Raw genomic sequence first — 20,600 nt, 5'->3', positions numbered from 1 at the left:
GTTGTAGACGGCCATTACCCAGTTACTTGAAGTATTAAGAGGTATGCAGTATGCCTCAGCTCCAATTGCATCAGCATCGTAGGGTCTGTAATGACCTCCATGTCATTTATCTATTTATGTCTCCTGTTCATCATTTAGAGTGTTTCTATAGCGACTCCAAGTTGTTTATGACATGCTAGGACTGAGAGTTTGATCATTTGGTCATTCGTTTGGTTTCTATGCAAGTTTTAGTGTTTTGGAGATTTTGAACCTTAAATAGTCAGCTTTGATCAAAATTTCAAGAATATGACCTCAAAATCCAATTTTGACGATTCCATCGGCTCTAGAAGGGCTATTTTTGGCTAGTATTATGGCCAACATGACTTCCAAGGTTTTTAGTTCGAGTCTGTGCGATTAGGCCTTTCAACTTTCAAGTTAAGGCCTAAGTTTGACTTTAATCAACATTCTGAGTAAATGAGCTCAGATGAGAATTATGTCAGCGCGCTTAGCTCTGGAATGTTGAGTTTGGTCTAAAACGAGCCTTCATTTGGATCCCGAGTCTTCCAGACTAATTCCAATCCTCCTTGTAAATTTTTGGCTTTAGATAGAGTTGGGTGTGGGACCCATATTATGTGAAGACGACCTCGTATGGAAGTTCTGACTACTCTATTAAGTCTGGGTTGTTAATTTTTATTGGTTTACATATCTCGTTTATGTGCATGGGGTTCCAAACCAATCCCGAGCCCTCGACAGAGCCCGGTGGTAGAATTCTCATGTAAAGATTAGAGAAATCAAGGATTATATTAAAGATTATAATTGTTGAGTACATTCTCCTTATATAGGGTGAAAATTGTAGAGTCCTAAGTTAGCTATACTTAAAGTCCTACTACAATACCTATTACTACTATAATTGTAGAGTCATGAGTTAGTTATACTTAGAGTCCTACTACAATATTTATTACTACTATAATAATATTGCGAATATGAATAATTTAATCCTAGTCAACTTCAACTAGTACAAGAAGTATCAATCTAGTCGATATAAGTGAGATAATCCTAGAGTGACCCCAACTCTGTTGTACACGTTGATTGGACCAGGTTGTTCAACTTGTTCCATATCTTTAGTTTCCTTTATCTTCAATACAAGGGACTTTGCTAAAATTTCTGGTGCTTGAGTTCTGGTGCAACCACTTTTGTGCCCCTAGGTTTAATTAAGAGAACATAGCTTTTGCAAACACGACTCTGCTTAAGCAAGGACAACCAGCCAGACGGTTGTCGCTAAAGCGACAATGGTCTAACTTTTGCGGTTAGAAGCTCGCAAAAGTGAGGCACGCCTCTCTGAGTCATGTCGCTTAAGCGACGTTAGCAATAGTTTAAGAGGTCATCGACATATCTTTTAATGAATGCTTGGTCGTGATTTTCAGCCTTAGTTGGATTTTTATTTGGCGATTTCTTCTCCGTCTGAGCTCCGATTTCAGTGATCTGAAGTCCTAGTTGATCGTAGAGGTTGTGGCTACTTGGGTTTGTGATTGGAAGCTGCTAGAGAACTTTCGTGTGAAGTGAATTTGTGAGTTTATAGGTTGCCTTGGCTGAATTGTTAAATATTTGCATAATTGTTTGATGGTGTCTCAGTGTTCACAGGTTGTTCGTAAAAGAAAAATTCCAGCCTTATGATTTAGAGAACGCGCAGACAACCTACAGGTAGGCTATGACTTCCTTTCCTTATAAAACTGATCGAAATTGCAAATTCATGTTGATTAAAGTGAATTAAGGGCATGCACTTAGTTTCTTATTTCTCTTCACAGATACCATGTTTTAGGATTAATCGCCACTATTTTGGGGGTAGTACGATGCTAGTTGGGGTTTCATGTGTGTTATTTGTATGCTTTGTGAATTACTTGTGTTGCTACTTTTATTTGAAGCATGGTCAGCCTTAGTCTAGGATATACTAGTGTTGACTTAGACTCGCGAGCCTTGTAGCTTTATTTTTGTCTCTGACGTCTTCTCGAACGGACTATATCCTTGTATACTGAAATAACAGACTTGGATTTGATAGTATGAGCCTTAGCCTAGGTGTTTTCACAGCTTTGTAGACTTTCGACCTTCTTTCTCTATCTCTATGACTCCTGTGCGTTACTGGAGGCTATGTGCTTTCTCGGGATTGGAGTGTTTCGGGCTTGGAGCCTTTTGTGATCCTTTGTGAGTGGACGCCTGCTTGAGATCCTTTTCAGAGTTGACACACTCTCTAGTCACTCCTGCTAGCTGCGCGAAGTACGCCTTTGAGAGTGGTCTCACTGGCTGGGCGGCCTTGATACCTGAGATCCTCTTTAGAGTCCACATGCCCCGAGGTCACTCTTGCTAGCTGGGCTGTGAGTGGACTAGTTCGCGGGGCGGTCTAAATTGACTGTCACTCTTGCTAGCTGAGCTGTGAATTGACTAGTTATGACAGTTACTTAGGCTGAGAGCCTAATTTTTGGTTCGTAGTACTCTTCTCTAAGTAGACTAAGTTATTTTGTGTACCTGTTGAGCTTATGGGGTGTTTGGGCTTGATTTAAATTTGCTTACGAGTGTACCTTCTAGGCTTATGGGGTCCAGTTAGGTTTAGTTTAGTTGTACTTAGATTTACTTTCGGTATGCTCATGTGCTTTATTTCATATCCATTTTGACCTTTATTTGTGTCTAGATTCTATCTTTCATAGTGATTTTACCTTTCTTGCACAATTAGCCTTTGATGCATATTGAGTACCTTTGTTTTGGTACTCATGCTACACTTTGCATCTTTCTTGTGATGCAATTCATAGTACTAGCTACCAACGGTGATGGTTCGTGCCATTTTTTACAACTTTTGGGGATTGGACACAAGGGTGAGCACTTGGCATCCTGGATCAGCTTGTCTCCTTCTGTATATATATGTTACCTAGTTGTTTGCCTTTGAGACGGCTAGGTCTGGTCCACTTTTGGGACTTATATTTGTTCATATTAGACAACTATGTAGTCGTGACTTCCAGGTTCTGGAAGGATTCTATTGTATATAGGTTTTGGTTTGCTTTTGTTTCTGTCTTATTTTTATTGATAGTGTTAATTTATGTTTAGCTCTACCCTTATATTCACTAATTATCATTTTGGGTATGGGTAGACTTACCTACTAGTGGGTCATAGTAAGTGACATCATGACTCGGAAACCAGTCGTGACAGGGTCAACCTGCCACAACGGCTCCACATGTCAAGGTTCCACCAACACCCGCCACTGCCCAGTCAGTTATTGTGGTTAGAGCTATGCCGCTTAAGGAGCAGAAGATGCTCGGAGTGTTCTCGATACTGACACCTCTAAGGTTTTCTAGTGATTAAAGGGGATGCCCTTGAGTTTCTCACGACTTACCATAAGCGGTTATACACTTTGGGACTAGTGGAGTTGAGAGGAAACAACTTCACTGCATATCATCTCTATGGGCCATCCAGGCAGTGACGACATTCTTATTTAGTGACTAGGACAGCTTGGTCGTTGTCAGTTTCATGGGTTGAGTGGTATTCTTGGCCAGGTTTATTCCATGGAGTGTCAGAGACAGACCTTGTGATCAGTTCTCGAGGTTGGAGCAGGGCTCCATGACTGTGTCGGAGTATGAGACATGTTTCACGAGCTTTTCCGCCATGCTACAATGATATTGCCTACAGAGTATGAGAGGTTCGATTATTTGTCCATGGATTGAGGATTCAGCTGCGGATTGAGACTGATATCATGGTTTCAATGGGCCATTCTTTCTTAAATGTAGTTAACCATGCATGTACTATAGAGAAGCTCTGTTGCGAGGCCCACAGGGGTAAGGATAAGACAACTCGGCATCAGGGTAGCTATAATGGGTCCCATTCTAGGCCAAGGACTCATATGATAGACCTCGTCGGTGGTTTCAGCAGGGTCAATCCAACCGGCATGTTTAGGCCTCGCTTCAGAGGGTGACTGGTACAATCACAGTGATGCTTGTATGGGTCAAAGTTTAAAGGGTTCGCAGTTAGGTGCTTCAGGTCGTGGTGCCTGTTATTTTGCAAACTTATCTTCGTAAGGTTGGTATGAATGTGGAGAGTTTGATCATTGGTCTAGAGAATGTGCCTGACGAGGGAAGATTGTACTTGCTCCACATCCAACGAGACCTGTTGCAGTAACAACTTCTCCATCTAGGGGCGGTGTCTAAGGTCAGGACGAGAGAGACGATTATTAGGAGCTCGGGTGGACCAGGGAGGCAGGTTTGGTGGCAGCCTTGGGGTCCAAACCAACCATGCCACTATCCCAAAATGGCCTTTCCAAGGGTTGATGGAACTAACATAAATCTCATGCGACGTTAGGTTCTCCGGATGTTGACTTAAGTCAACTCTTCCACTTCAAAAACCTCCAAAAGAGAAAAACTCCTACGAAACTCTCTTGAATACAACAAGAAAGCCATGGGTAGAGGCAAAACAGTAAAAGTATATAAAAACACACAAATGGCCACGAGGTCATTGCACAATTTTTTATAATTACTTTAGTAAAGCCAATTTTTGTTTTAAGAAAATCAAATTTTCATAACTCAAATTTTGATCTACTAATTTCAAATTAAATCAATTTCAATGTTTTAGAGAAAATATGGAGATTTATGTAAGGATAAGTGTTCAAGATAATTGTGCAAAAAATTAGTTATTAATAATTTATATAAATTAAAAACACACATTCATAAATTAGTTTCAAGACCTATTATTATGAAACTATATTTTCATAAAACACTGTTATAGTTGTGTTTAAAAATAATGCTACTAAAATTTAGGAGTTATAAAGTTTCGTACATTTAGAACACATGTACTTAGTTACAAAGACTACTTTTGTGAAATCATATTTCTACAAAATACTCCTAAGAGATAGTTGCACAAACTTCAGATTGCAGAACTAATAACTTGTTAAATTTTGTAGCCATAATTTTACTGTTCCTATAAGTGTTCTTTCTATGTATTCTGGTGCCTCTGTTATTATTATCTTGTTATCTATTAATTGTTTTGATATGTATTCTATCCATAATTGGATTGTTTTATTTATATCTGCTACACAGTCTAAATCTAAAAAATCATGTTGTCCAGTTATTGGTTTAGGCGTCCATCTTTTACTTAATCTTTTATCCCAGGTAGTTTTTTCTTTATCATATTGTTCATAATTTTCATTATAATATTTTGGATTAAAATGTTTTGGGTTTTTTACTCCTGATGTGCTAGGTTTTTTGTCCATGTCTGCGTCTTCTGTATTTACTTCTAAATTTTTTGTATTATCTATGTTTGCTAAAAGTTCTGTATATGTTTCGCTTGTTTCCGAATGTTGTTCTAGATCGTCGTCGTTTATTTCATCAATTCTTATTTCGGGTAGATTATCTTGGCTATTTTCTTCTTTTTCGTGTAATTCATCTTGTAATTGCAATTTTTCTTTAAATTTGATTATCTCATTTTCTAATTTTGTTTTTTGTTCTTTTTCTTTTTGTTTAATTTCATACATTTCTTTTAATATTGCTAGCTCTATTATTTTAGTATTTTTTACTTATTCTAATTGTTGTACTTCCTTTTTTGCTTGTTGTTTTATTTTTTCAATTTCTGTTTTTCTATCTATTTCTTCATTTTCTTTTGTTATTCTTATCATAGCAGTTAAACTATCTTCTAGTTTTACCGTTTCTTTTTCTAACATTAAACTTATATTGTCACCTATTTTCTTATATCTTCTTCCTATATTAGAAAATATTATCTTTATTTTTAATCCGTCATAATTTTCGTATGTTTTTTCATCTATTGCGTATTCCTCTTTATTCAGTTATAAATTATGTTGTAGTTTATATTCTAAGTTATTTATTTGTATTTCTAGATATAAAATAGTCTTTCTTTATGCTACTATAGATTTGTGACAAATTTCTGCGAATATATTATTGTTAAGTCTATTTTGCCTATGTTCTAATTCTTGTCGTTTTGCTATAATTATTTCATTAAGTTTTTGTCTATAGTCGTTATTCTTGTTATTCATTGTATTTTTAAGTATTGAATATATTTATATTCTATTTTAGATATATTGTCTATTAATTGATTTAATTTTTCGTTATCAATTTTTGTGATATTAAGTTGTTTATATTCCGGATACAATTTGTTCAATTTTCTTCTTATTTTTCTTTAAAAAATCTTATTAGTAGGAGTTTCCATAACAACTTTTATCTGCTATATTTTTTCACTTTGTCATAGTTGTAGGAATTTTTAAATTCAAGGGAAAAAGTTCTGAAATATATTTGAACTTTGATCGAAATTGCTGTAACAATATCGAACTTTGGAAAGGACCTTTTACCCCCCCCCCCCACCCTACACTATTTAATAGTGTAATTTAAATGTATATATGTGCCCACGTGGACATCATAAATATTGCATCATTATAAATAGTAGCGTGTCCACGTGGGCAATTTCGGTCAAAGTTGAAATATTTTTCAGATCATTTTCCCTAAATTCAATAATACATTTCTAAAAAAGAATTTTATTTTGACCAAACACCAAGATAAAGATGTAAAAATTTAATTCAATACTTATACTTTTGAAGATGTTAATTATTATATATGAAACAAATACCCAAAACAAATCATCTAACCTAACACTAACTCCAATACTCTCACCTACATATCTTTAACCTCCTCATTCAGCGTTCTCCACGTGCATTATCACATAGAATAAATTTAACACCCCAAAGATTCTAAGCTGAGACCCGAGTCATTCTTCATTTGTGTATAAGATTGTATCACGTGATTCTTAAATTTCGCTTAGGTGTTAAGGTCAATTTTTTAGTATGGGAAGAGATTCGTAGATGAATTAAGTTCATAAGAATCACCTAGCACAAAGTTGAGTTGAAAGCTTCCTTACCGATTAAGTTTTGATATAAGATTCTATTTGGGTCAACTTCAAACTACCATATCTCTTAGCATATGAAGAGTTAGGTGACCCATAACCTATAAAATTAAAGGTATTTGAGTCTTCTTTCGAACGCTATCAAGTTTGCATCAATTAGAGTTCGAAGTAAAAAGGTATGCCTACTTTACTGGATATTGTCTTTTTAAACGCCGGCCACGCATCCGAGGCATTTTCCGTGCTCTAGCGCATCGAGGCAGCAACTTCTGCCTTCCTACATGATTGGCTGCGCGCTTGAGACTTTTTCTGTGCGGGCGGGCGCGTCTAAAGTCTTTTAACCCCCCCCCCCCCCCCCTCCAAAGACGTAGTTCAGCTTCATAGTTCATAAATTTATCCTAGAAAGAGAAGCTTTCAAGAAACTAACTTCCTCTAAGGTTCATCCATCATCCAAGGTAAGATTTGACCTTAAAGCTTCATAATTTCTTCATCTTAACACGAATTAATAACTTCTACTCATGAAATTCATAGATTTTCCAAAAAAAAAAACTCCTCAAGAACTCATCTCCAAGGTTCAAGAAAGGTTTTGTGGTTCTACTTCTTCCAAAATCACACTTTTCTTCTGCAATTGGAGTGATTAAGGCATGTAAGAATTCTTAAATTTTCAAGAATTCAATTCTATGGTTAGAGTTTATAAGCCCACTTTCAAATTCACCATTTTTATGATTCAATTAAATTAATTCTTGAACTTACTTACTAATGATTATGGATTTTGACTATTGTGTTTCCTTTTATGTTGAGCAAGATTTTTCCATTGCCATGTCCATGATTCTTGAAGCTTATATATTAAAGCATTATTTTTTAGCTGTTATATTATTATGAAAGCTATTTTGAGAATCTACAAGTTGTACATATTCTAAAAAACTTTCTCATGATTTGACAAATATGTTTTATGATGTAGATTTTTAGCACCTAGATTTGGATTTGGGGAAAGACGTTCCACTAAGTTCCTCGACTTTCAGTATTGTGGTGAGTCCTCCTCGCATTCAGAGGACTTCAGTTATGAGTTAGTAGATTTAATTCACTCCAGTTGTGTTGGCTTTCAAGCAGTCCGGGGTCTTGATAAATCGTTTTATTCAGTTTAGAGGCTTTCATACATTAGTATTCAGTTGTAATAGACTTATTCTTGAACTCTATTTCAGCTATGTTTTTAGTCTTTAGCTTCGGCTTCAATTTTCATATGATATGCTTAGATATGCTATGCCAAGGGTTAATTTGGGATCATTTGTCGTTCCAAATACTGTGTTTCGATTAGGGTGTAGACCCGAATCGTGACAATAAATACCACAAAAAACCATATTCAATATGTAGTTTTTTTTAGCATGTGATGCATCATATTCGAAAGATTTATTTTTTCATACTAATTGCATATATTAAAATAATGATATTCACTAATAATAACAAACAATAAATTTATAACAAAGTTAGTCAAAGGATTTTTCTGTTTAAATTTAGATTTATTTATAATTCAAAATAATATTATTTAGATTATTGGTACATTAAATGAAAAAGATTAACTAAGATATCATGATAAAGAAATTGATCTATAAGAGAATAATATATATAATGTGATGTTATTTATTCATTAGATTAATCTGACCAATAAGATAAATAACGAAAGAATACATTAAAAATAATTAATTAATAATGTAACAATGATATGCAAAGAATGGAAAGAGAAAAAATATTTAAAATATTTGATATAAAATTTGAGAATGTATTGAAACAATTAAAAATAAAATATAAATCTTATGTAAGACTTGAAGCTAAAATTCAAAAGTTGCGTTGTAAACACAAATTAATTATTAATTGCTCTTTATATTTTTGTAACAACAATAGTAATAACAATAATAACATAGTCATTATTATTTTAAGTGTGGGATTTGAGAAATGTAAAATGTACTATGACCTTATTTCTACCTATCTTTGTAGGATAAATTTTATTTCTGATAAACCCTAAGCACAATACAAAAAGTCAATTCTCACTTAAGTTTTTCTGCTTAGTTGAAAATAAAGAACATATTTTCTTCTAAAAGAAAGAAATATTAGTCACAGTAAGAACAAGAAAATAGTAAAATAATATAGAAGAACTTATTTTGAGATTTTTTAGTATCAATAATTGATCTAAACAATAAACCCCGTATCTCTCCATTCCCCTCCTTCAACTTTGCGAAACTTTCAAGTATCATTAAAATAGATGTGAGCAGGCTTCACTCCTACTGCCTTAGAAGAGTCTATATGGCAACTGCTATACTCAGACTTTAGAAGTCTTACCATCACTGTTAGGTCCATCTAGCTAATTCCTCACATTCAGAAAATTGAGAAATAATAGTGCACCTGATACATCAACTAGACAATTTTCTCAAGGTAAAGGAATTGTCTAGATATTTAGTCAATAATGAATAACTATTTCAAATACTTCAGATTCAAGAAAAGTACAATTGAAATTGATTAAAAAAGATTAATTTAAAAAACAAAGATGTATAAAACAAGATTATTCCCTGAACGTATGGCATAAAACAAAAACAAATGGCCAAAGCCACATTAAAGCAAGAGCTAGCATTTTTAATCCAAAATGTCAGAACAATGCTATAACCCAAGTTTGTGGACGAATAAGTATAACAAAGTGTCGGAATAAAAAGATTGAATTTTTATATCTTCAAGACTTTAAACCGGCATATTTCTAACACCCCTTCTATCGAACTCTGTAAAATTATCAGTTCAGTACAATATATGTGACTAGGCTTCAGGCCTATAAGCTTAGAAGGATCAATCGAAGTTGAAGCATTACACCCCAAAAATGTTGCTCTATCTCCCAAAAATATTGATCTATCTCCCAAGGGTCAATATTTTTTGCTTCTCCTTTGAAGCATTACACCCCAAAAATATTGTTTTACTTCAATTAAATTTCAGCACTGCATTTGGAATTAAAAAAACACTTAAAAACTTGTTTTCACTTTCACTATATATATATATTTTTTTTTAATTCTACTCTAATTTTTTATTTTTATAAAATGACCGGTCTATTTAGATTGTAGTTCATGTTTAGATCATATTTCGTATTTTTAAAGGAAAAGTACATTCAGACAACTAATTATCATTTGCAAAACCTATTAATTAACCAAATACAGTTCCATCTTCAACACAAGCTAACTTAAAAAATTCCAAATATATTTGTAATGGTAAGTAGTATCTCGTATATGAGATATAATATATGACATTATATGACTATCTATTATGAGATGTTATTCTTAAGAGCAAATTTGTATATTTCAAATAAATTTAGTCAAGTTGGGTGATTTTACTTGTCGTATAAATTTAACCATATTTAGAAAAAGAGGAATTTTCGCATATGACCACTTAAAAATAACTTAATTATGCTCCATAGTTATAGTTTGTTAATTATGATTCGTAGCTACATGTTAGAGGGATGAGAGAGATTGGGAGAGGCTTGCGAGAGAGGGCAACGAGTGTTGAGAGGCGAATTGTATATGTATGTATGTCAAATAATTATAAATATGTAACCGATATACATATGTATTTGTATATCTAATGAGCGAGATTATGAGAGGAAAGAGAGAGGGAGAGAGAGAGAGAGAGAGCAGAGCGTGGAAAGAGACGAACAGTATGTGTATTTGTCAGATAATTGTATATATGTAACTAGTATACATATGTACTTGTACATCTGGCGAGCGAGTTGGGAGAGGGAAGAGATATGCGAGCGAGATTGAGAGAGGGAGGAGAGAGGCGACCGAGAGAGGACAAAGAGTGAAAGACACTAATTTTATTTGTATTTGTCATGTAATTGTATACATATATATATTTTGTATTTGTATATGTATAAAAGAGGAGAGAGGCGATAGAGAGGAAGAGAGGAGAGGGACGACGTAATTACAACTAAAATTAAGTTGTGAGCCGTAATTAATTCAAAGTAAAGCTATATTAGCTAATTAACTAGTATATATTTGCTTATCTGCGTAATTTCCCCTTAGATTCTAAATATTCTTTGCAAAAAGTATGTCAAACACAACTCCAACTTGAAAGTATTTAACGTTCCAGTTCCACATATATATATATAGTAATAGAAGAGATAACTATACATGCATTTTTAGCCAAAATATAGCATTAACATGTGTTAGGAATGACAAAATCATCTAACAAATGAAGAGAAGAGCAAATTACATATAAGGAGTACAGTATTGTTTTAATCATCTAATCAAAATTTTAAAAAGTATATCATTTCGTATAACCCACCTAAGAAATCAATACCTCTATGGGGGTAAAACGTAGTTAAAGAAAAAGTCCTGTTATTAACCAATTGGTGCAACAGAATACTAGTATTGCTCGCCACTAATAGATCATATTTCAAGAGGAATGGAAGGATGTAGTGGTATTTATTCTCTGACTACACGATGAGAAAAGACATTCATGAGCTCCTCTTCTTACCGTTAAGTGCCTTTCACTCCTTACTAATAGTCCAGTACTGGCACTGAACTGCGGGCACTACTGCAAGGTTACAGCTTGCCCTGGCCCCTGCCTATAACTTACAACCACTAGGCATAGAAAACAGATGTGTAAGAAGTTCTCCATCACTTGCAATCTACTAGCCTCATATACTCCAATATTTTGCAGGACTGCATGTGGTTACTCCAACAACTGAATAATCCATCGATAAGCCATACGAACAGGGAGGGAAATGGAGTGGAGGACAACCTAACAAAGATAGGTCGCAGTGCAACTTTTTTGATAAAGTCACGGTTACTGATTCACCACTTGCTTTTACTCTTGCAGTATTAGCCAAGGATCAACAAAGACAATACCAACGGAGAATCATCTTCTACCATGGCTATAGCTGCAGATTCACAGCAGTTCTTGTACTCACCCCACTACCCCTTTTCGTGTAACAATCCACAGGATCAACCACAAAACAGAGCTGCAAAATAAAGGAATTACATCTGACTACAACTATAATTTTTAGGAGCTTCTAGGCTGTAAGTTCTATACTCTACTTGCCGTAAAGATTCATGGCCCTTTCCACTCAACATGAAAACTTTTAAACAGTGAATAACAATTTCAAATTAGTTACAGTCTACCCGAGCTATCCTCTGATGTGTATTACCAAGTGCTAACCATCTTCGAAAGGCTCAAAGTTTAATAAAATTTACTCTTTAACCTCCAAAGTGATAAACACTGACACTTTGCACACAAGTTCGAATCACTGAAAAACTCTAGCAATTCACAACTAAAATTACATGCTGGAAGGAGAAAAAAAGCAGAAAGGAACATCACATTAAAGAGGTGTATTTGCATAGTGAAAATCACATGCCTAAATCATTCATAAGAAGTATCATTAAAATTTACTTAAAGAAGATTGAAATTCAAAACATAAACATACAGACACGATTACAATCAAAGAAAGCAAATAATTCTTAAAACTTCATTTTGATAAGACAGAAAACATAAATAAATGGCCAAAACTAAAAGGCGAGAGAATGCCGTGGAGGTATGTGCAATTCCCCTTTTGATATCACAATGATGGGATAACCCAAGATGGCATACAAATAGGACTAACAGAAATGCCCGGATAAAAAGATTGAATTTTTCCATCTTCAAGACTATAAGCTCCCATATCTGTGCCATCTCCTCCTTCCCAATTATCAGTAAAATAGATGTGATTAGGTTTCACTCCTATAGACTTAGACGCGTCAACTGAAATTGATCCATTCTTCCCCAGAAAAATTGCTCTATCTCCCAAGACTCTAATTTTTTTGCTTTACTTCTAATTAAATCTAGTTTCCATACTCGAAATTTATAGGTCTTCAATCCATCAACAGTATCATAGTTACAAAATTGTGAAACAAGTAATAGTTCAACAAGATAAAGCTGCTTTAGTGGACCATAACTGTTTTTCTGAATAACCAAATGGAGTTCATAATCCTCATCAATAACCCAAACTCCAGTAGAAGTAATCACATAAAACTGTCCATTAAAGTAGTGGATATCCCATAATTCACCAAATCCATCAACATCATAAATTGGAGTCCAAAAGAGATCACCAGGTTCCCAATAAGCCAAATAACTTTTATGCCTACTATACGATATAATCACAACATAATCAGATGATAACGAAGGATTAGCAGATAACATAATTTTATTGATAGACACATAGCTACTTTCATGAGTTGGTTCCCAATATCTCAAGCCAATATGTGGAGGAAGATGAATTTGAGCATGTGAAAAAGGATGCAATAACTTCATTTCTCCGATACCTCTATATTCAAAAGTAGCAATCCATCCCATTGTTGAAAAACATTCTCGATCTTTAGCTTCTGGGAGAAATACTCGTGTTATTTTCTTCTTAGAAAGAGAGAAAAATTCTCGGTAATCATTGTCGTCGTCGTCTTTTTCAGCAGCCGACATAAGCAATGGAAGTTGTGGGAATGGTCCATCAAAATTTTCTTTGGTAGCGGCAATTCGCCATGATTTACAAACAGCACCAAATACAACGAAATCCTCAATAATCGTAACACGATTTGCTATTGTAACAAGTAAATCGTATGGAAGTAACGACCAATCCGCCATAGCTAGGGCAAAAGAGGAGTGATTTTAGTTTTAGGGCTTTTGCCTTTGAGGAAATTTATGTAAGCGCGGGCAAAAACAATGTATTTATTTGGTTGGGGGGACACAATTAAGATTTAGGTGGATTGAGTTAAATTTGGGATTATAGTAAGTCAAAATTTAATTCAATTTAAATTTATTTGGGTTGAAACGGATCATAAAATGGGTCAAGATTCATTCTAACTCAATTTTTACTAATTTTTATTAAAATTTTAAGTATCTATTTAAGATGATTTTCTTTCTTTATTATGGCTATATATAACATATCAATTTATTTTTTAAAGTTATAAATATTTTAACAATTTTTTTCATGAATCAATCTAGGTAACATATCAATCAAATTTTTACACATCAAATTTAAACGGGTTGGGAAAGTTGGGTTTGATTTTGTCACTCCTAGTAATAGGTAATTCTATCTACCAAACTTCAAAATCAAATATCCAGTATTGGCACTAAATTGCGAGTGCTTCTCCAGGTTAACAGTTTGTCCTTAGAGTTGTTCAAAATCGAATCAAAATTAACTACTCCAATAAATAAAAACGTTTTAATTTATAGATAATGGGTTATTGGTTTAGTAGTGTCGATAACATTTTTGATTTCTTTTTATATCGTGTTATTTGTTCTTAATGGTTTGAGGTTTTTTCTTAACGGGTTAATCAATAACTCGATGATAAATTAATAAATTATATTTATACCATTCAGTATATAAAATTCTTTTATTTTTGATAGTCTCAAACCCTCGGTTATTCTACAAGGTGTCAGTGTTTGCTTTTGAGCAATATTTGATCTATCAACTTATGTGCATGGTTCATTTGGTTTGTCACTTTGTTTCTAAGTGATTTTCAATGATTTTTTTTGTGTCAAATCTTAATGGTTAAATCGACAATGATCAATGACCGATAAAACAACATCTTAATGGTTTTATAATGATTTAGCCTGTCTACAAATAGATAGCCGATAAACTTCAAATCAAATTGAGTCGATCGACGCACCACCCTACTTGTCTTTGCCTTTTCCCATAACTTACAATCACTGGTCCATTATTTTATATACAGAGTTGGGACTTCAAGCCTAACTTTAAAATTAAATATCTGAGAATGATAATTTCGTACTTTAGACATTTGAGTTTGATGATCAAATTGATAGTCGTGAGAACTGTAATGCTTAATTAACTTCAAGCAGGAACATTCCAAACAGAAAAAAGATTTTCCAAAATGTAAGAATGAAGGGAGGAAGACAATTGACCTATTGCCCTTCTCCGCCTAATTGTAGGAAAATCCTTACATAAAGCCCAAATAAACTTTGAACTCGAGGCTTAGTGTAAATCACTTTTTTTGTAACACCTCAAAAGTAGAAAAGTTGAGTTGGAAAATAAAAGTTGCAAAAAATGTATTGGTGCAAGTTTGTCTGAAGTCAACTATGGACCGTACATAGATCTATGATCCGTGGATGGCAGTCGTAGATGATGTCCTGGAAGTTGGAAAAATGTGATGAGATTTCATGAGCCAACAGGATGGTTCGTGGATGATACTACGGTCGTAGATTCCTGTCGTGGTTGTGGTTTTAGACTTGGTAAAATTTTGGTGCATTGAGTTAAACGATAAGCTTGTACGAGTCGTACAAGGGTTTACGACTCATAGTCATTGGCCCGTGGTTGATCTTCAGAAACTTGAACTTTCAGTCATTGAGTGTACAGTTGGCTAGTACGGCCCGTAAAAGAAACTACAGACCGTACATGGCTAGTCATGGTTGGTGGCCTGGACTTAAAGAGGATTTCTAAGCTTGAGTCCTACGAGAAGGTTTGACGAGTCGGGTGATGGTTGACGGGTCATGGAAGGTTGTTCGTGGTTTGAGTTCAAAATGTTGAGTTTTCAGTAATTGATCTACGGACGACCAGTACGGTCCATAGAAGGATGTATGAATCGTACATGGTAGCGTAGAGGTATTCCGTCAGTTATTTCTCAGGGATAATTGGATTTTTTCTACTCTTTTAATATTTATATTACATCGTTTCTAGACTATTCCTAAGATCTATAACAATTTCTAAGGCCAAAACCCTCCACATTCACTCTCAAACTACCTATCTTTCAAATCTTAGTTTGACTTCACTCAAGTGCGACTAATGCTATAATAGGAACGAAACTGATACTTCTAACTTACGAACTTTACCACAACAATGTTGTCCATTGATCAAATTATTTCGTGGATTAAATTTCATTTGACTGTCGATGGTTTATTGTGTGTGCTCGGGGGTAGAAGTTTGTATAAATGTATCGACATAGTTCATTCAAGGTGATTATAGGGTTCTTTAAGCTTCAAGTCTCATCTTTCAAGTTCAAAGCTAAGGTTCATCAAGGTACGCAGAAAATTCATCAATGGGTTCCTTTTCACCCATTGAGTCCCAAAGAAATCTCAATTCCTCTCTTTTGATTCTTACCCAAATTCTAGGGTTTCATGATTTTGTCATAGGGTTCAATTGATTTAAGACATTTTATCATAATTGATCTCATTATGCATGATTTAATCATAATTACATGTTCCCAATGATTTTTTTACATGAACTTGTGTTATATGAGTATTTTGATTATGAACTCAAGATTTTAGGGTATGTATGCATTATGAATTGAAGAAATTATGAATCAAGGATCCTATTAAATAGTATCAAGCATGTTTTATGAAATAGGTTGCTTTCAATTGAAGTATTGTCATTATGAAAAATGATCATGACTTAGATGCTTTAGATTAGTGTCTCTTATGAATTTATTATGGAATCATGATTTGAAGTAGTTATTCTATCAATAAGAAGTTTATAAATGATTTGTTTTACTAAATTCTTACAATTTCAAAAATTATGAATACGATATGACTATGACTATTTTCGTTAGGAGTTTACTTAGCACTGAGTGAATTTTGGGATGGAGGTTCCCTCTTTAGTAGAGACAGAGTTTTTTTAGTAGAAATCCCCTTGTTCCATAACTATGTGGCACCATAACTAGTAAATTCACTTAAAATTCCAACTCAAGACCTCAAATCCACGAAATAATTCTGAACCATAAAAAGGAGACATTCATAGACCAAATTCTACATTTTTGAGTTGTTGGAACTGAAGAAATCTAATTTTGAAACTCGAAACTTTGAAAACCCCTCTCTTAACAACTTTAAGCCTTTAAAACCTCAAAACTTCCAAGGATCTCAACTTTCCAAACTAAATTCAAAATCAACTTCACAAATTGTCACGATCCAGGGGTACCCCCTAGATGTAACATGGCGTACAAGACCCCGAGAGGCCTCATACGAGCCACTTAGCTTTCATAGTCAAGATAATAGAAATAAACGAGATTTTAAAATATTTTCAACAGAATCAAAGTTTTTATAAGCAAAGCGGAAGTCTAATACATTTGTCTAAAAAACCATCTAATACAATAGAATCTCGGGACGTAGCCCGTACATCAATGTTCAAAACTCAAAATGAACAAAACATAAGGAAAGTAGTGGCCATATCCTGAAGACTCGCCAATCTTCGACTCTTCTTTTACTATAGATTCTAGCCACGGGGATGAGAATTGGGAACGCCGGACCCTACATTTGGATAAGAAGTGTAGGCAAGAGTATGCATTAGTACAAGAATGTACTAAATATGATAGTTTGCATAAACATAACATAAACATAAGCGTTAGACAATCTAATACATAAAGCATAACCAATGAACATAATAGATCATCATAGCATACAAGGAGTACTTATTGAAGTATCCTCAATTCATACTTAGCCAAGATAGGGGTAACCACCACTAGTCTTACTCATCATGGAAGGAAATCTCAAGAAAAAATCCAAGCTCATCACCTATCATAAGATATCCTATCTTCTTTTTTAAAGACATGGGGAATTGCCTCTTGCCTTACTAAAAAGGATCATGGGTAATCGCCTCTTATCATTATTACTTCAGGATCGTGGGTAGTCACCTCTTGTCCAACTTACTATGGGATCATGGGTAGTCACCTCTATTCCCCATTCTTAGGATCATGGGTATTCCCCTCTAGTCTAGCATCATGTGACATGGGTATTCGTCGCTTGTCTTTCTATAATGAATCATAGGTATTCGCCTCTAGTCCAACTTACATGATAGAAACGTGGATAGTCACATCTTGTTCAACTTCAAGGAATATGGGTAATCACTTATTATTCTAGTCTAAGTAATATAGGTAATCGCCTCATATCTTTCTCATTTAGAAGTCATGGGTAATCATATCTAGCCTCATCAATTTCACAGTCTTTAGCTGTTACACCCCGTACGAAACTAGTAAGACCTAACTAAGGCTTGACTGAATCTAGTAGGTTGACCTAGAGCCTCACATGTTAGTTTATGGTTGGAAACATGTTTAAATGATGAAAAATGGCTATTGAAGTTAGTTTGGTGACTTTAGAGGTCAAACGTCAATAAACGACCATGACGTTCGAAAACAAGTCTTTGGTGCTAGTGTGGGTGCTAATGTCTTTTCGTGGTGTTTGGTGTGTTTTTTGAGATCTAAAACCCATAGGAGTGACTTTTATTCATAGATGGACATGTTTAGGGTCCAAACGAACTGGTACGACCCCCTAAGGACCACCTAAGGGGTCATTGAGGAGGACCCAACCTTTGGCCAAAAGCTATCAAAAACAGCTTGACCCACGAAGGTCATTGACGAGGTGTCAATTGACCCACACCCCGTGGAGTGAGGTCATGGATCAGGCCTGCAACTTGACTTGGTTCCCTGCAACAGGGAAGCCCCAGTCACAAACCACAAAGGCAGTCCACGTCACGTGAACCCACCAACAGTTCGTGGATACGGGTTCTGTAGGTGATGCCAATTTCCAACCCTCTAGTTGTAGGTTGGTGATTTGGAGTTAAGTTGGTTAATTAATTAAGTGCTTATGTGGTTGGTTAGTTAGTTGATTAATCACCTTTATAAGCTAGCAAGCCCTTAAGCTAAGTCATGAAATCATTTAGAACCAAGACCCTCAAAACAGTCTCCTAAAAACAGTTTTTAGTTTTAAGTTAGGAGTGAGGGTCAACTTTAAATGGTTATATCTCACAGGTCAAAATGAATTAGTTGTTATATTACTATCCAATTAAAGGCCTCTGAGTCCTCATTCCAACGCCACCGAGTTTACCCAATTCCGATCTCGGAGTAAAAAGTTATGGCCGAAATAGTGAAGCACTGTTAGTCCTAGGTCCAATCGACGGACCCAAACTATGGACGGTAGATCAAACGATTGTCCGTAGGTTGGGGTCCATAGATTCTGCCAGTTTTGTGACTTTTAGCTTTAAGTTGGGGGTTTGGGAATTAAGTTAGTTAATTAATTAAGGGCTTAGGGGGTCGGTTGAGTGGTTAAATAACCTCCTATAAATAGTTAATAAGACCCTAAACTAAGGGATTAACCCAATATAACTTAAAGACCCAAATCAAACCCAACTCCCTCCCTCTCAAATATTTCTCTCTACAAGTTCCTCCATTGAAGAACAAAGAAGGAGATCAACTAGGGCTTGAAGATGGAGTCTTTCTCATGGGGTTTTGATGGGAATCTACACCTAAGGTATGGGAGTCCTTTATTCTTGGTTAGCTATCACCAAGAAGCCCTTTCAACTAAGTTTTCAAAGATCCCCAATTTCTAGGTTTTCAATCAAATTCGTGGGTCTCTTTCTAAAATTGATTTCATTGATCTATAATGGTTATTTATGATTATATATGAATGTTTGTGGATGAATTCATGTAATACTTATGGTTTTTGAACAATTCCCCACAAGACCCATGCTTTCCCTTTTCTTTCTCAATTCTAAACCCTAGCTTGTGTTGAATGATGATTGAAGGATGAGAATCTAGTATGTTATTATGAAATTCATTATTGTATTATGAGGTTATCCTATATGATGTATGAATATCAAGAAAATAGGTTGAATCTTGAAGAAAGCCTTGATGGCTATGAATGAAGGTTTTCAATTGGTAAGTAGTCTTCTATTGAATTGTTGATCCACTTGTGGGGGAGATTTTTACTTATTATATATCCTTTGAATGAATGGTTTGATCCACTTATGGTGGAGGTGCTTACTTGTTAGTATGAATTGTAGTGTTGAGACAAGGTCCCTCTTCCCTACAACCCTAATTATGACTAAGTATGATACATTATGAATATGAATGATATATTATGAACATGGTATGGTCTATATGTTGAATTGTATGAGGTTCTATTGTGGAAGGACCCTACCCACGTAATCCCCTATATGGATATATGATTCTATACATGCCACGAATGACCTACTTGAATGATGAATGTATCCTTGTCTATTGTATGAATGTTAGATAGGTGATTTACATGGTCTAAGATCCTTAAATGCAATATATGTGAATTGTGCATGAGTTGGGATATTATGTATATGTTGTGCCCCCTTTGACTAGGGAGGTGTCTATGATGTTAATGTTGTTGTTATTGTGGCATTGTGAGGACAATCATGCATACACACACCATGCATAAATATGAATATGATATGTCTATGGTGTCAATTGAAAGGCTAATTCTCATATGCACCTTTACATACTATTATGCATGAAATGTATATGACCATGAAGATATGACTATGTATGCTAGGATATAAGTATGAATGTTATGTTATGATTATGGTAGTGTTGATATGTTGAATAAAAGGTAATACTCATAAACACTATATGAATATGAAATGAATGAACATTCTCACATGTGGTTGGTTCTATGATGAAATACTATTCTCATCTTTGAAACCTCTGAGCTATATGATGAATGATGGGTTGAGTCCCTAATGCATTCCTTATTGAATTAAATTGTATGTAAAGGCTTAATACTACTTTAAAAGGGAATTGTGTTTAGCACCGAGTGAACATGAAAATGAGATGGAAGCTTTTACGTTTAGCAAGTCCGGCTTCCCATATGGGTTCCTTCTACGTTTAGCATGTCTAGGTTCTCGATATATGTATGTTGTCTTATGAGATGGAAACCTTCTACGTTTAGCAAGTTCGGGTTTCTAGTAGTAATCTTCTTGTTCCTTAACTTTG

At 34.8% G+C, this 20,600-nt stretch overlaps 1 protein-coding gene across 1 annotated transcript; it reads right to left on the bottom strand.

Moving 5' to 3' along the window:
• Window positions 1–12,208: 12,208 nt before the first annotated feature.
• Window positions 12,209–13,592, bottom strand: LOC125855024 (uncharacterized). Its single transcript, XM_049534661.1, has one exon. It carries the CDS (start codon window positions 13,498–13,500, stop codon window positions 12,607–12,609), a length of 894 nt encoding a protein of 297 aa, XP_049390618.1. The 5' UTR covers window positions 13,501–13,592; the 3' UTR covers window positions 12,209–12,606.
• Between the last annotated feature and the right edge of the window lie 7,008 nt (window positions 13,593–20,600).

Source organism: Solanum stenotomum, chromosome 2, assembly GCF_019186545.1.
Source record: "Solanum stenotomum isolate F172 chromosome 2, ASM1918654v1, whole genome shotgun sequence".
Taxonomy (NCBI): Eukaryota; Viridiplantae; Streptophyta; class Magnoliopsida; order Solanales; family Solanaceae; genus Solanum; species Solanum stenotomum.
This window is presented reverse-complemented; position numbering and strand designations above follow the sequence as displayed.

What these genes read in the sequence shown, in the direction of transcription:
- LOC125855024 (XM_049534661.1), bottom strand. Translation starts at nt 13,500, where the DNA reads ATGGCGGATTGGTCGTTACTTCCATACGATTTACTTGTTACAATAGCA.